The following is a 17134-nucleotide window of genomic DNA, read 5'->3' as shown; positions in this document are numbered from 1 at the left end:
GGAGATGAGCTAGTAAATGTCTCTAGAGCACTTCATCTTGGAAGGCACTCTTAATCCATCATTCATTTGGCTCTGGAGAGTTCTTCTGATTTGTGCAGGAAATGGTGATTCTTTAGCATCCCTACATCCCTACAGACCAGCACAGAAACGGTTGGGTTTACGCTCCTCTGCCAGCAGGTGGAGACTGAGATACTAATGTTTGGCTACAGTACAAGTGTGCTGTGCAGCCTCTATTAGTGCTTCCCGATTCAGGGGAAAAAAATTCGATTTGATTTGATTTGGCCTATTGAATAGATTTTCCGATTTGATTCACTTTTCCTGCCCAATTGAGTTTTGTTGTTTGGTTTTTTTTTGTAACAGCCTACCAGGTTTATTTTTGTAGCCTCTTCACCCCCCCCCCTTTGCCTTCTCCAAACCCACACCAGAGCTGTGATGTAAACGAAACAAAAAAGACTTTTCCTCTCTCTATTTGGTCCTAGCTCACGCTCGCTAACCCCAGCTCTGGCAGGATACATATTTCAAATCCGACATATTGTAATCACAAAATAGAAAATTTTTTCTACCTTTTGTTGCCTGGTCATCTTATTATTCAAATCATGTTGGTCCCATGCTATGGTTTCTGTTCATCTTCTGTTAACTCGCTCAGCAGGGTCTCCTGCCCAAATGACGTTTTCTTCTTTCTCCATGCTCACCATTCATCTTTCATCTCTGTATCTTCCCTTCCAGTGCCATATCCAACATTTTTTTTTTTCTTTCCTACTGTCTACCATCTATCTATCTTGTATCTTTCTACCATCTGTCTATTTCATATTCTCCTTCACATAACATCTCTCCCTTCCTTCCCTCCATTATCATATGCAACATTTCTTCATCTCTCCCTGCCCTCCACTCTATGTTCAACTTTTCTCTCTCTCTCTTACCTATGCATGTCTCCTTTTCCTCCACCATATGCAAGATTTCTCCCTCTCACCCCTTTCTACCTCTTTGTTTACTCCTGGCAGAATTCTGTGCAAAAACTTTCAAAATTCTGCACACACAATTAGAAAAAAAAGCAAGTTTATTTGTCAAAATGTAAACAGTATTTTGCTAATAATTATCCATATTTCATTTAAATGTCTTTCTTCTACCTGTGTTGTCTGGATGTTTTATATCATGTTGGTTCCAGTTTCTTTTTTCTGCTTTCCTGTTGTCTGCTAATTCTCTTTCAAGTAGCTGCTAGCCGTTTGTCTTTTCTACTCTCTCCTGTCTATTCCCTCACTACACCTGCCTCAGACATATCGATCATTCCCTTTGAGCTTATTTCTGCCTCTTTCTTATTCTTCTTCTCTTTTTCACTTTTTGGCTACCTATCAGATTTCCATCTTCCCACCCATTCCCCATCTCATTCCTTCCTCAGCCCTCCATTCCCTTTCATCTTCAATATACCTCCATTACCATATTTCTACCCTCTGTTATAGCTATCCTCTTACCTGTTTCCTTGCTACTCTCATCCTTCTCTGGGTTCTACCATTCTCAGCATCTTCCTTCATCCACCCTTAAAACCCAGCATCTCCTCTCTACCCTCGTAGCCTGACATCTCCCTATCTCTTCCCTGCATTTCTCTTACTCTCTTCCTTCACTCCCATTTCCAGGCGCATCTCCATCACTTCATTCTGCTCCTGGATCCAACATTTCCCCCCTCCTCCTCACCTTCCACCTACTGTGTATCTCTCTCTCCCTCTCATCTGCCCCAGGTCCAACACCTCTCTCTCTCCCTTCCTTGTACCCTGTATCAAATCTCTCTATCCCCCTTCATGCACCATCTCTCCCTTCCTCCCCTCCATTATTTGCAATTTCATCTTCTCTGCTCACCATGCATGTCTCCCTCCCCTCTCCCTATGCCATTAGATTTTCTTCCTTATCTCTTCCCTCCCCCTGTGCCATCAGATTTCCTTTCTCTACTTCCCTGTACTCCAAGGCTACTACGGAGAGACTTCCAGGTCAGTGGCAGGCAGTGTGGGAGAATTGCTACCGATACCGCTACGAGATTTGATGCTGATTCGGCGGATGAAAAGAGAATTCCATTCCTCCCATCCCCTTGTACAGAAGTTTTTCATCTCTCCTATCCCCCTGTGCAGCACTTCCTGTTTGACACTCATTCCCCCCATTCCCCCCCCCCCGGTAATTCTTGGGCCTCCTAAATTAGCAGTGATAAACAGACTGCACATGGCCTACCCGCCAAGGCTTCCCTCTGCCGCATCATCAGTGATGCGACAGAGGGAAGACCCTTGCAAGCAAGCCAGAAGCAGCTTGTTTGCTATTGCTGCTTTAGGAGACCCGGAGGACACTCGAGGCTCACTGAATCGGTGATTCTGGTTTTGTTTTGTTCAGGAAACAAATCGATTCACCAAAGTGAGTCAGTGAATCGGGCAGCACTAGTCCCTATTACAATAAGTCTTCTCAGTCTCTAGCAGGTGGAGTGGGTAAGCTTTTGAAGTCTGTGCTGAGGTTTATTGGGCCTATTGGATCTGATTTAGTGAATCTTTCCTGTCCTTTTTTCTGTCTGGACAGAGCTTTGGGCACCCTCTCGGGGGTACCACACTCAGAAGGTTCGAGTCCCTTCCCCCACCTCCCCAGGTTTTCTGAATTTAGAGGAGCCTTAACTGTACGCCTGGCACAGACTACAATTTAGAGTGCCAGTGGGGGTCTGCTCTCTTGATACAGCTGGTGAGCTGTGAGAAGTAAAAAAAAAAAAAAAAAAAGGCACAAGAAATAAAAGGAGCATACAGTGTTTCTGAGGCTGCCGTTTTGTACAGCGTTGTGCATGGGTTTTTGGTGAATTCATTGAGTGCTTCAAAAAAAGCAGCACAAGCGCGTTTTATATGGGCACTGAGCAGTGGATGCATGAAATGTTCCAGCCACCTTGAAGGGTCCTGGCTTCAGGTGTCTGCATTTCAGACCCCCCCCCCCCCTTCTTCGCGCGTGCACTGCTCATCAGCGGGAGACAATGGGGGCGATCTGGCTTCTCCTGCCACCCACCCCGGGGTTTCCTCTTTTGCCGACAGTCTGACAGATTCGGTGTTGCAGACCGCTGGGGAGACTGGGGATTCCCTTACCACTGGGGAGACTGGGGATTCCATTACCGCAGCAGCTGGTGGTTTATCTATTGCGATGTGGTAGCATTTGGCATCAGTGCTGAGTATTTCAAGTGACAGTTTGTCGATAGCCCTTCCCTCAGTTTTGACAGGAAGCATGTCCATTTTTGCTCATGGCCTCAGGTGGCCTTCCTCCTGTCTCGAAATGACAGGAACAGGTCTTAAATGTGTTTTCCGATCCTGCTGTGGTTTCTGGATTGCCACCGGGGATTTTTTTTACCCTTATTTTGTGTTAGCCATGTGCAAGGTTCCAGGGGTCTCTGGGTTACTTGGGACGGAGGGGGTGTTCCCTCCAATGGTTGCCCCCGTTCAATTGCCTGCTATGGCTACCTCTACCAGCCCCTTTAGCCGTCGTCCAAGCAGCCATGGGTATCTTGGGGCGAGGGTTCTCTGTCTGATCCATTTTCTACGGATGTGGACTTGGATCTTTGGGAGGTCCTTCCAGATCCATTAGGGGGGCCTGAGGTTATAGATGGAGATGTTTTAGAGGAGCCAGTTGGCGAGGATGCGTCGGTTGTGCACATTTTTCATCGGAAAGAATTGCAGGAGCTTATTCTTCAAATGTCTTTGGTTTTACACTTTGAAGAGGAAGCTAAGGACCTTCCCCTCCCCTCCCCCCCCCCCCCCGGGCTGTGGACCCTCTTCTGATGCTGACTGGATACCTCTAAGGATATTCGGGATATAGTGCACACTCAGTGGAAAGTTCTGGATGTGCCTTTTCGCTTGACGCAGTCCATGGCCAGAGTCTACTCCATTTCTGAAGGGGATAGAAATACCTTTTAAGTCTCCTGTGGTTGATGCAGTGATTTTTGCTTTTGCGCGCAGACATACCGTACCGGTGGAAGGTGCCTCGACCCTGACAGACCCTCAAGACCATAAAATGGAGGTTCTGCTTAAACGAAGTTTTGATGTGGCTGTCCAGGCAGTGATTTGTGGTGGTCTGGTAGCCCAGGCTTGTTTCTGGTGGTCTGAGAGAGTTCTAGACACGAGTCGGTTGACTTTTCCTTAGTGGATCTGGAAGTGGTTAAGATTGAGCTGGGAGCTTCTTTTCTCTCTAATGCCATGTATAATCTGTTGAGTGCCTCATCCAAGTCCATGGCTATTGGTGTAGTGACCCGCCGTACCCTGTGGCTTCGGGGTTGGTTGGTGGATGCAGCTCAGTAAGTTTCCCTTTCGGGGGCCCCTTTATTTTCAGGGAGGAGTTAGATAAGCTGGTTCAGATCTTGAATGACTGTAAGGTGCCTCAGTTACCAGAGGACTGACCTTGCCAGGCTTTGCGTGGTGGTTCTGCCTGGGGGACGTTTGAGTTAGTTTCATAGGTACCACCCTGGTCGGGGTGCAACATCTCTTCCTTCCAGAGGACATTTCTTCTAACGCATGCAGTCCATTCAGGGAGCCCGTTGGGGGGAGTCACAACTCCTCCAGAGGTGGCTCCGCTGCCCATCCAGCCCATTGACTCATTGCGGGTCCTTCCCCCGCTTCCAGTGGAGCCCAGTTGCAGGAGTTTTACTAGGGATGGGCCGAGATCACAATGGATCAGTGGGTCCTGGAGGTGATTCGGAACAGTTATGCTTTGGATTTTCACAACCTTTGCCAGATCGTTTCCTCTCTTCTCCTTGTCAGGCAATTTGGAAGAGGAGGGCTTTTTGGCAGACACTGCTCAAGTTGCTGGACCTCAAAGCAGTGATCTCAGTGCATCCTCAGGAGATTCGCACCAGCAGGTACTCCATTTACTTCATGGTGCCCAAGAAAGAGGGGTCTTTTTGGGTCTCAAAATGGGTCAACATAGCACTCTGGGTTCCGTCTTTTCATATGGAAACCCTGTAATCCGTAATTCTTGCTGTCCAGCCTGGGGAATTTCTGACTTCTCTTGATCTTACGGAGGCCTGTCTGCATGTTCCCATTTGGGCCTCCCATCAGCGTTTCCTTCATTTTGAGATTTTGGGAGAGCATTATCAGTTTTATGTGCTTCCCTTTGGGCTAGCTACGGCACCGCACACCTTCACCAAGATTATGGTAGTGGTGGCAGCAGGATGAAAGGAATTGACTTGGCAGTGGAGGAGAAAAGTACAGACAAGTAAATTACTAAGGAGCTGTCGAATGAATTTGCAAATCAGTAAGAGAAATTTGAAATGTATACAGAAACAGATAGGGAACCAGTGAAGTAACTTGAGGAGAGGGTTATGTAAGAACATAAGAATAGCCTTACTAGGTCAGACCAATGGTCCAAGCCCAGTAGCCCGTTCTCATGGTGGCCAATCCAGGTCACTAGTACCTTGCCAAAACCCAAGGAGTAGCAACATTCCATGCTACCGATCTAGGGCAAGCAGTTCCTTGCCCCATGCATTTCTCAATAACAGACTATGGACTTTTCCTCCAGGACATGATGCTGGCAGAAGATGCAATAGAATTTTGAACAGATTGAAAGGGAGGCCCGTGAAGAGCAAGTTAAAGATTCCAAAATGTGATGTTAATGATTAACTGAGACTGAGGGGAGGATAATTAAGCATAAAAGTTATGAGGTTAGATAGGCATGGAGAAATTAGAGGTTGAGCAGTTGGAGAAGTAGCAAGAATGAGGCAGTGGCCATGCTGGTGAATAGGGAGTAGTAGAGCATAGCTAGAGATTGAATGAAGAGGTTAAATTTAAGTCAGGGGGCATTAGCATAAATGTTAGTTCCCAAGACTGAGGAAAAGGTGGGGATGGTTCAAAGATGGACTCCTGTCTTTCCTTTTATCAATGAGAAAGGGGGTCTATAATCGATAGCTTGACAGACAGGTAGGGGATAAAATTGGAGAGGACTTCAAAAGAAAAAAAGCAATGAGACTGACGTGGAATCATTTGAAACCTAGAAGAAGGCACAAGTAGCTGCCTTATACTACTGCTTCATTCAATTGGATGAGGTTCAAAAGAAAAAAAGCATGAGACTGAAGTAGAAAAAGTTGAAACCTACAAGAAGGCACAAGGAGGTGTATGTGTCACCCTCCTGGTACCGCCTACCTGAGGTTGTAGGCTGAGTGTCCTTCATCGCCTTGTCACACCTGTGCCCCCAAAGAGCATAACGGGCAGTCAGGTAGTAACACGTTGCTCCAATCTGATGGGGTACCACTGGAACTAGGGGAGCCTCTCAGGATTTTTACCCCTAGGCAACAGCCTAGAATTGCTCTTTCAAAGAATAACATTTAATCAGAATGGCCTTAATGAAGAAATATAAACTTTATTTGGCCATTGGCCTCAAAATCATAGTCCATCACAGGTTTCAATGTGAGCATGAAAATATAACCAGAAGAAAAGGTTCCTCAAAACAAACTTTAACTCAATTGCCAATCTGTACTTTATTAGGCACATTATATTCAGTCCTCTTCACCAGAGTCTAAGGCTAAGCATACTTTATGCAGGAATAGAATACAATCCTAAAGTTTCACTGTTTTACAGCAGCTGAAATAAGCAGCTCCCTATTCCTAAGCTGCAGGATGGGAGTTTATGACAGTGATTAAAGACCAGCACTTCTGGGCTGCTGGTACAGGTAGCCAAGAGAAAGAGACAGAATCAATTATACTTCTGGGAAGCATGTTCCTTAGCAAGCCACACAGACAGCTTTATATCATTCAGAGAAAACATAGCAGTTTTACACTCAGAGATTCTCAATCATTTCTGAGAAGCATGCAGGCTAAATGCATTTAACAGGCTGCTATAGTAACAGTGAACAGCTGTTGTCCTCTGTGAACAGTGAGTCAGAGGAATACAGCAGGCTGAGTTTCCTGCTCAGCGTTTGGTTTAATTTAGTCACTGTTTTGTACTATGAAGGATACTGTCCCTTTGCTTAAAGCATAGAGGAAAAATGCAGAAAACTTTACAGTCCAAAATTACTCTCTCTGGTAGCCAACACAATCTGCTTACCAGAGGAAAAAAAAAAACAGCCATGGAAAACATCCAATAGACTCATGTTAGTTTCAAGCCAATTCCATTTGCTTGGGCTAAACTTCAGCTGTAGCATTGCTGTCTTCCCATATCATATCCTCACTCAGCTCCGAGGAACAGACTCCTGAAGGAAGGTTTCCTTCTCCTTGCTCATCTCTTATTTCCAATTCAGGGCTGCCTGCCTGGTCTGGAGTAAACTCAATCCCGTTCTGAGCTTCCTGTCTCTCCTCCCGTCCTCCTCTCCTCTGCTCTCTGCAGGAAAAAAAATTTGATTCGATTCAGCCTATTGAATAAATTTTTCGATTTGATTTTCCTGCCCAATTGGGTGTTTTTTTAAAAAACATCCTGGTGGGTTTATTTTATAGCCTCTTCACCCCCTTTGCCTTCTGCTAACCACACTGGCGCTGTGGTATAAACAAACAAGACTTTTCCTCTCTCTGTTAAATCCTAGCTTACGTTTGCGGTCTAACACCAGCTCTGGCAGGATACACATTTAAGATAATAAGATCATAAGAATTGCCGCTGCTGGGTCAGACCAGTGGTCCATCATGCCCAGCAGTCCGCTCATGCGGCGGCCCTCTGGTCAAAGACCAGCAACCTAACCAAGACTAGCCCTATCAGCGCACGTTCTTGTTCAGCGGGAACTTGTCTAACTTTGTCTTGAATCCCTGGAGGGTGTTTTCCCCTATAACAGCCTCCGGAAGAGCGTTCCAGCTTTCTACCACTCTCTGGGTGAAGAAGAACTTCCTTACGTTTGTACATATCCCCTTTCAACTTTTAGAAAGTGCCCTCTCGTTCTCCCTACCTTGGAGAGGGTGAACAACCTGTCCTTATCTACTAAGTATATCCCCTTCAGTACCTTGAATGTTTCGATCATGTCCCCTCTCAATCTCCTCTGTTGGTGGGAGAAGAGGCCCAGTTTCTCTAATCTTTCGCTGTACGGTAGCTCCTCCAACCTCTTAACCATCTTAGTCGCTCTTCTCTGGACCCTTTCGAGTAGTACTATGTCCTTCTTCATGTACGGCAACCAGTGCTGGACGCAGTATTCCAGGTGAGGGCGCACCATAGACCGGTACAGCAGCATGATAACCTTCTCTGATCTGTTCATGATCTCCTTCTTTATCATTCCTAGCATTCTGTTTGCCCTTTTTGCTGCCGCACATTGCGTGGATGGCTTCATCGACTTGTCGATCAGAACTCCCAAGTCCCTTTCCTGGGAGGTCTCTCCAAGTACCGCCCCGGACATCCTGTATTCGTGCATGAGATTTTGTTACCGACATGCGTCACTTTACACTTATCCACACATCTGGCATGTTGATGCCAATTCCTCGAGCCTGGTTATGTCATGTTGTAGATCTTCGCAATTCCCCTGTGTAAATTCCCCATACATATTATAATCACAAAACAGAAGAAAAAAATTATTTTTTCTACCTTTTGTTGTCTGGTCATTATTCAAATCTTGTTGGTCCCAGGCTCTGGTTGTCTTCTGATAACTTGCTTGCCAGGGTCTCCTTCTTTCTTCTTTCTCCATGCTAACCATCTATCTTCTATCTCTGTCCTCTCCTTCCATTTCCCTTCCCTCCCCTGGAGGTCTGGCATCCTTTTTTTTTCGTCTCCAACCACAGATCCACCTTTACTCAACTACCCTTTCATCCAGCATCTCTCCTTCCTTCCCCACCACTCCAGGGTCCACCATCTCTCCCTTTCTTTTCCCAACTACCCTCATATCCAGTATCTCTATACCCTCCTCCACACCATCCCTTGTGTCCAACTTCTCTCCCTTTCCTCCCTAAATCCCATTGTCCACTATCTCTCTTCCTCTCCGCTGTTTTAAGACCCATTATTTCTTCCCCCCCCCCCAAAGTCCGGCATATGCACGTCTCTTTGAAACCCCCCCCTTCCCTCCCTCCCTCCCTCCGTGTACTTCTACACCAGGGCACCCTCCCCTGAAGGTCTGTCCCCCTTGAAGGCCTGCATCCCCCAATGGCCTGCACCCCACCTCTGAAGGTCTGTCCCCCCCTTTGATGAAGGCCTGTCTCCCACCCCTGAAGGACTGCCTGTCCCTCCTGAAGGCCTGTGCCACCGTCCTTGAAGGTCTGTACCCCCCCGAAGGACTGCGCACCCTCTCCCCCCCCCCCCCGGTAAGGCCTGGGTGTTCCCCCTAGCCTCCCACGCATCCATTTACCTAATATCATCAGCCTGCAGAGAAGATTGCCGGTGTTAGCGATCTTTGCAAGCTTCCATAGGTCTTCGGAGCTGTTTCCTCTGCCGCGGTCCCACCCCTCCTCTGATGTCAGAGGCAGGAAACAGCTCCGAAGGCCTATGGCAGCTTTCAAAGATCGCTAGCACCAGCGATCTTTTCTGCAGGCTGCTGATATTAGGTAAATGTTTCAAGTTTTTTCAAGTTTTTATTAGGATTTTATATACCACCTATCAAGGTTATCTAAGCGGTTTTTACAATCAGGTACTCAAGCATTTTCCCTATCTGTCCCGGTGGGCTCACAATCTATCTAACGTACCTGGATGCGTGGGAGGCCAAGGGGGAAGCTGGATTCCAGCAGGAGGCCGGTGGGGTAGCCGGACACCAGCACTTCCTGACTGACCCTCGCCCTCTAATGCAGGTGTGGCAGCAGCCGGCCAGCAAGAGGCAGCGCTGTCGCTCCTGCTTTCGGGGAGGAGGGTCAGTTAGCGAATCAGGAGGCCGTTTGTTTTGGGTTTGTTTTTTTAATTGATTCGAATCGATTCATCCGAAGTGAATCGGTGAACCGATTCGAATCGTGAATTGGGCAGCACTACTGCAGAGCCTCACTTTAAGCTGAGGGAAAAAACCACACACCCTTGGCTTCAGTGGGGGGGGGGAAGGGCTTTCCTTCCTCAGCCTGGGATGTTTCTCTGAGAGAAAACTGTCGGTTTTCTGCCTTACAGGAACTGGATAATAGTAGGGCAGAGATCTCCTGCTTTGCTTTGGCACTACCTTAGGTAAGGCAAACCTTTCCTATTTTGCTCAGTCTTATCTTCACTGCTCATAGGGTAGTCAGCTAAATTACTGTCATGGGCTCTGACATGGTCTGCCCTTCTGCACCGGGGTTTATATGTTTTCCTATATTTTCCTGTGATAAACCTCAGGTCTGCAGTAGGTTTGTCACAGCCTACCCAAGGCGTTAGAGGCACTGCTTACCCATGAGGTAAGAGGACGTAACCCACTCATCTAGCAGGACTACAAGAAAGGAAATTTTATCAGTTAAGAGCAATTACTTTTGAAAGTACATGATTACTTTTTTGGTCAGTGAGTCATGTTGACTTAAGTTATAGCATGAGCCTTAACACAAATGTGTGCCAAGACAGACTTAAGAATTTTCATATTTTGTCTAACTTGCATGGTTTATTCCTGATTTTTGTTATGAACGTATTGGAAGCCCCCTCTTTTTTTTTTTTTAAAGGTCCTACCTAGGTTGTATAACACACGGTATCAATTTTTTTTTTTTTTTTTTTTCGAATGTAAGAATGATCATCTACATAAATCTTTCTTTTTACATACAAACTTTGCTAAAGTGAAGTAGCAATTGTGAGCAAAATGCCATTTCTTTGTCTTGCAGGATCTTTTGGGACTCTGTGAACAAAAACGAGGAAAAGATAATAAAGCAATTATTGCTTCAAATATCATGTATATTGTAGGTCAATACCCAAGGTTTTTGAGAGCTCACTGGAAGTTTTTGAAGACAGTAGTCAACAAGCTGTTTGAGTTCATGCATGGTAAATATAGCTTATTCATATATATATGTGACAGTAGTCAACAAGCTGTTTGAGTTCATGCATGGTAAATATAGCTTATTCATATATATGTGTTTATATATATATATATATATATATATATATATATATATATATATACTAGTCCTATAGCCCGTTACATTAATGGGTGCTAGAATACATATGTGTGTGTGTCTGTCTTTATTTCTTTCTCTCTCTCTCTCTCCTTAGCCGCTTTCTGTATTTCTGTCTTTCTTTCTTTTTCCTTGGCTGTCCACCACCACCCCTTGCCATTCTCCCTTCCTTTTACCTCCCCTGTGTCCACCACCACCCATTCACTGCTCCCCTTATCTAGCAGCAGACCTTCTCCTTTTTGTTTTACCTCCTCCCTATCCATCATCACCTCTTTCCTGCTCTCACTGTCCAGCAGTAGGCATCCCTTCCTTCCCCCCCCCGCACCCCTGTCCATCAGCACCTCTTTCCTGCTCCCCCTGTCCAGCAGTAGGCCTCCCTTCCTTTTTCTCCCCCCTGTCCATCAACACCTCTTTCCTGCTCCCCCTGTCCAGCAGTATGCCTCTCTTTCTTTTTCTGCCCCCCCCTGTCATCAGCACCTCTTCCCCTGTCCAGCAGCACCTCTTTCCTGCTCCACCTGTCTAGCAGTAGGCCTCCCTTCCTTTTTCTCCCCCCCCCCCGGTCCATCAGCACCTCTTCCCCTGTCCATCAACACCTCTTTCCTGCTCCCCCTGTCCAGCAGTACGCCTCCCTTCCTTTTTCTGCCCCCCCTGTCCAGTAACTCTTCCCCTGTTCAGCAGCACCCTTATCTCCTCTCGCGTCTGCCCTCTGCCGACAGCCGCTTCGAGCCGCTGTGGCCTGCAGGCGCCGACAGCCGCCTCGCAAGCCTGAAGCAGACAGCTGCCTCACCTCAAAGCCCTCCTCCTGGCAGCCAGCGCCGCTCCGTGAAACCCTCCTCCTGGCAGCCGCCGCTCTGTACCGCCGCACGCACCTGAAACCGACAGCCGCCTCTCTAACGTTTCCGCCATCCCTGCCATCGCGGAACCGAAGGCGTCCTGGTGTAGTGCATGTGCACTCTAGCCGCCACAGCCCGACAGATCAAGGATCAGGGAAACGTGGTAAGATTGCACATGCACTCTTACCATTTTATTATATAGATATATGCATGTGTGTGTGTAGAACTGTAACCCTTCTTTTTCTCTGAATTGCTTTTCATATGGTTTGTAACTACAGCACATTAATAGCATTCTTATTTTCTATGAAGTGTAAAACTTATTAATATTTTATTTTTTTTAGAAACACACGATGGTGTTCAAGACATGGCTTGTGATACATTCATAAAAATAGCTCAGAAATGCCGCAGACATTTTGTTCAGGTTCAAGTGGGAGAGGTGATGCCATTTATAGATGAAATTCTGAATAACATTAACACTATCATTTGTGACCTTCAGCCACAGCAGGTAAGTAAATGTTTTGAAATATACCTGAGCAGCCAGTATTTCATAGAGATGGCTGGATGATTATCTTCAATAGTTCCTCCTCTCATTGGTTTTTGTTCTATGTATTGTGCTCTGTTTTTACACTGCTTTTTTTGTGAATCCTAAAAAGGCAACTATACAGCAATTCTGTAACAGATTACTTGGTAACAGCCTAATCTATAACGAAATGTAGGTGCCTACTTTATAGAATATTGGATTAATTGGGTATTAGTATGGCCCAAAAACTCAAGTTTATGGGACATGACTTCCACAAGTCTATTTTTGTTCTCTGTCACGTCACTTTTAATTGTGCCAAATTATAAGTGTTTTGGTGAATATTTAGAGGTTGCTAAATGATTTTTAATTTAGTATATAAAAAAGAGATTATGTACTTACCCTCGTAAGCTCTCTTCCAGTAGATAGGTGAGACATTAATTTAGACATCTGGATTATGTTCCTATGCCGCGTGCCTGTGCAGAAGGAATCCACTCCAGATTTTCTCTTTGTCTCCTGTATTTCACTGGGCTCATTAGCTCCACAAGCAGCACGCCACCAAGGGACACCCATCAGTGTTCTCCCCAGAAATATTTTCCAGCCGGGTGGCATGAAAAGTAGCTGGGTGGGGTGGGCGAGACAGGGAAATCTGATGGTGGGGAAAATTGAGGGCTCCTTTTACAAAGATGCGTTAGCACCTTAATGCGCGGAATAGCGTGCGCTAAATTGCCGCGCATGTAGCCGCTACCGCCTCCTCTTAAGCAGGCGGTAGTTTTTCAGATAGCATACGCTAATCCGGTGTGTGCGCTAAAAACACTAGCGCACCTTTGTAAAAGAAGCCCTAAATGTGTACTATTTTTATTAATTATTATTTTCCAATGTTCACTATTGCTTCCTTTTTTTAAGGTTTGACACTTGTGCCAGAATATTTTTACTAAATTTAAGAAGTATCCAATTCTAGAAGTGAATAATTAGATATTTGCCCTCTTTCAAATGGTATAGAGCAGTGGTCTCAAACTCAAACCCTTAGTGGGGCCACATTTTGGATTTGTAGGTACTTGGAGGGCCACAGAAAAAATAGTTAATGTCTTATTAAAGAAATTACAACTTTGCATAAGGTAAAACTCTTTATAGTTTATAAATATTTCCTTTAACAATTAAAGGAAAGATTTATAAACTATAAAGAGTTTTACCTTATGCAAAATTGTCATTAATTATTTTTTCTGCAGCCCTCCAAGTACCCTATTTTTTCTGCAGCCCTCACATTTAAAGTTTAATATCTTTCCTTTCTCAAAACTGACACATTTCAATCACTACATTGAAAATAAAATCATTTTCCCTACCTTTGTTGTCTGGTGACTTTATATTTTTGAAAACAACGACAGACTGCAGATAATGTACAAGACGCAGGCGTTGTTTATTAGTAAATGCAGTAACATATACAACCTTATAGCCAACCAAGGGACCCGACACGGTCCGTGTTTCGGATAACACGCCTTCCTCAGGGGTCCATGGTGGTTAAGGTATAAAGCAAACTGCATAAAAGATAACAAACACACGCCAATCACGATCAAATGGGGCCCATTTCTGTCTCTCTGTCCCCCCTTTCTTTCTTTACTTCTCCCTGCCCTCCCCCATGCCACCACCATTGGGGAACAGGCCGCCGCAATCAGGTAACAGGCCGCCACTGCTGCAATCGGAGAACAAGCTGCCGCCGCTACAATCGGGGAACAGGCAGCCACCACCGCAATCGGGGAACAAGCTGCCGCCGCCACAATCAGGGAACAGGCCAGTGCCGAGGTCTTAACTCTCCCTGCATATCTTCTCCAGCGCGGGCCAACCAATTCACGCCACCCGATGTCAAGCCTAACGTCGGGGAGGAACTTCCGGGCCAACCAGGCAGCAATTGGCTGGCCCAGAACTTCCTCCCCGACATTAGAATTGAACGTCAGGTGGCAAGAATTGGTCGGCTCCGAGCTGGGGAAGATATGTAGGGAGAGCTAAGACCTCGGGCGCTGACCTGTTCCCTGATTGTGGTGGCTTGGGGGAGGGCAGTGGGGAAGGGAAGCAGATTGGGGACCCCTGCTTTAGGCAAGGACAGATCGCGGGCCGCAAAATAGTCCCTGGGGGGCCGCATGTGGCCCACGGCCGCGTGTTTGAGACCGCTGGTATAGAGGTTTAAAAAAGGGAAATGCGTTAATGAAATCATTAGGTTCAATCTAGCCATTTATTTCTGCATGAATTTAAACAACTAAAAAAAAAAGATAAATATAGCTCATCCAGTCATACAAGAAACATCTCTACAGCACCTCTAATAATATTTTGATCACTATATTCCTTCCTGAGGTCTCACTGAGGATATGAAATAGATGCGATCCCCACTTCCAAACCTCTTCCACATAATTTATGGAGAGGTGTTACTGAGCCTTGAAGGAGACCTGTGTGATCGCACTACAGCAAAATAAAAAAGTAGCAGATAAAAATCAAAGTGAGAGCTAGGCAAAACAGCTTAGGTAAAAATGCAGGTAATAATTAGCAATGTATTAAAAATATTTTATTTTTATTTGCTTATAATGTCATTTGAAAGCTGTTTGATGTTAATACAGCTTAATTTAATTCATTATAGTGTGTGGAGGGGACGACAACACCTACATCAACAGTAAAGTTAGCATAGGGTCATTAAATCCAGTGGCGTACCTAGTATATATGACAGCCAGTGCTGATCATTTTTTAATAACCCCCTCCTCTATATAAAAAAAGTTATTTTTAGTAATAATCCATGAGTTACACAACAAGGGTGCACCTAGGAAAAGGCAGCATCTTAAACACTGCAGTGAGCACTAGAACACCAACACATGCATTGTAAAACTAAACAAGCCAGATCCTGCACAGTCAATTGATCCTGTACAGTCGTTGCTAACAGAAAGCCATGTCCTTTTCATACACACAGAACAGAGATACACCCTTGCCTAATATGGAATAATCACAAACTAAAAATAGAAATATGTAGACAAAAGTTAAACTGAAACGCCAATAAACCACACTATGCATACAATGCAACACCACAGAAACAGTGACACGTACCCTAATACTGTGCAAAATATAAAGACAGTAGATGTAAATTTGAAAAAACTGCTACATAACAATCACCACTTTACAAATTAACAAATATAAATAAAACAGGGAAGAGAGAAATAAGAAAATACCATTTTATTGGACTAATCCATTTTTCAATTAGTAGTAATTAGCTTTCAGAGGCCAAATCTTTCTTCAAGACAGTACAGTATACTGCTGTTATGGTATCCTGTCCTGACATGAGGAAAGGGGTTTAGTTCCCAAAAAACTGCCTTATTTCCATTTTCTATTGATAAACTTTAATCAATACAGTTACAATACTACTTGCTTCTACGTAAAACAACAACAAAATTTTTTTTCCACCTTTTGTCGTTTCTGCTTTAATCATCTTCTCTTCACTCTCTTCTTTCTATTTAGCGTTTGTCCTCGTTCCCTTCCATGCAACATCTGTCCTCTCTCTTTGCCCCTTCCACCCAGCCTCTGCCCTCTCTCTCTCTCCCCCTTGCATTCACTGTCCACCCTCTCTGCCCTTTTCATCCAGTGTCCGCCCTCTCTCTGTTCCATATGGCATCTTCCCTCTTTCTATGTCCCTTCAATAAACTGTATATCCTTTGCCCTTTCTCTCCTTTGTACTCTGTGACCTTTGTACTTTGTGCCTTTGTACTCCTGTGCCCTTTCTCTCCAATTCAGCTTCACCCCCTCTCCATTTTTTTTGTCTCCACCACTTCCCCTATGCTCTGGCACCTCTATCCCCTTCTCTCCCCCCATGCCCTGGCATCTCTCTCCTCTCCTTCCATCTCCCCCTTCCACTCCATTATCTGGTATCTCTTCTCCTTCCTTTCTCTCCTTCCTTCCTTTCATCTGGTCTGGCATCTGTCTCCTCCCCCTCCCCCCATATGCCCTGACATCTCTCCCCCCTCCATGGTCTGGTAGCTCCTTTCCTTTCCCTCCCTCCTATGGTCTTGGCATCTCTTTTCGCTCCTCTCCCTTCCCTGGTCTTCCTTCTCCCCTCTCTCTCCCCAATTGTGTGCAGCAGCACTTCTCTTCCTCTCCCCCCCCCTCCCCAATTGGATGTTGCAGCATCATTTCTCTTCCCATCCCTCCCCTCATGCCCTGGAATCTCTCTCCTCTCCAATGTCTCCCTCTGCTTCCTTGCTCTGGAACCTTTCTTTCCTTTCCCTCTGGTCTGGCATTTGTCTCCTTAGTTTCCCTTCCCTCCCCTCCCCCATGCCCTGGCATCTCACTCCTCTCCCCTACCCCCTCCATTATCTTGCATCTCCTTCCTTTCTCTCCCTCCTTCCTTCCTTTCCCCTGGTCTGGCATCTATCTCCTTCTACCCCCCCCCCCATAGGCTGGTATCCCCTTTCTTTTCCCTCCCTCCTATGGTCTTGGCATCTCTTTCCTCTCCTCTTCTTTCCCTGGTCTTCCTCCCCCCCCCCATTGGGTGCAGCAGCAGCATTTCTCTCCCCCCTAATTGGGTGCAGCAGTAACAGCATTTCTCTCCCCCCATCACTTCTCCCCACCCCCGCCTCGGTCGGCAAATTCGCTACAGGCTAAGACAGGAGATAGGTCAGCGACGGAGGTAAGCTTACAACTTGGAGCTCTTCCTTGCTTTGGGCCTTCAACTTGGAGCTCTTCCTTGCTTCGGGCCTTCCTCGCTGCTGGGTCCTGCCTTCATGGAAACAGAAAGTAGGCAGGACCCGGCAGCGAGGAAGACCCGAAGCAAGCAAGAACACCAAGTTGTAAGCTTTCCTCCATGCCCTATCTCCC

The 17134-nt window shown here is 45.8% G+C and overlaps 1 protein-coding gene across 5 annotated transcripts in view; it reads left to right on the top strand.

The window, feature by feature from the left end:
- The window catches only part of XPO1 (exportin 1), a 555220-nt gene that overhangs the window by 266097 nt on the left and 271989 nt on the right, over positions 1–17134 (top strand). For all 5 annotated transcript variants that reach the window (XM_033936440.1, XM_033936441.1, XM_033936437.1 and 2 more), the window contains 2 exons: positions 10652–10808; positions 12114–12277. In XM_033936440.1, the coding sequence (XP_033792331.1) occupies positions 10652–10808; positions 12114–12277 (321 nt within the window). The remainder of the gene's footprint in view (positions 1–10651; positions 10809–12113; positions 12278–17134) is intronic.

Source organism: Geotrypetes seraphini, chromosome 3 (genome assembly GCF_902459505.1).
Source record: "Geotrypetes seraphini chromosome 3, aGeoSer1.1, whole genome shotgun sequence".
Lineage (NCBI taxonomy): Eukaryota > Metazoa > Chordata > Amphibia > Gymnophiona > Dermophiidae > Geotrypetes > Geotrypetes seraphini.
Note: the sequence above shows the minus strand (reverse complement) of the source record. Positions and strands in the feature narration are given on the sequence as shown.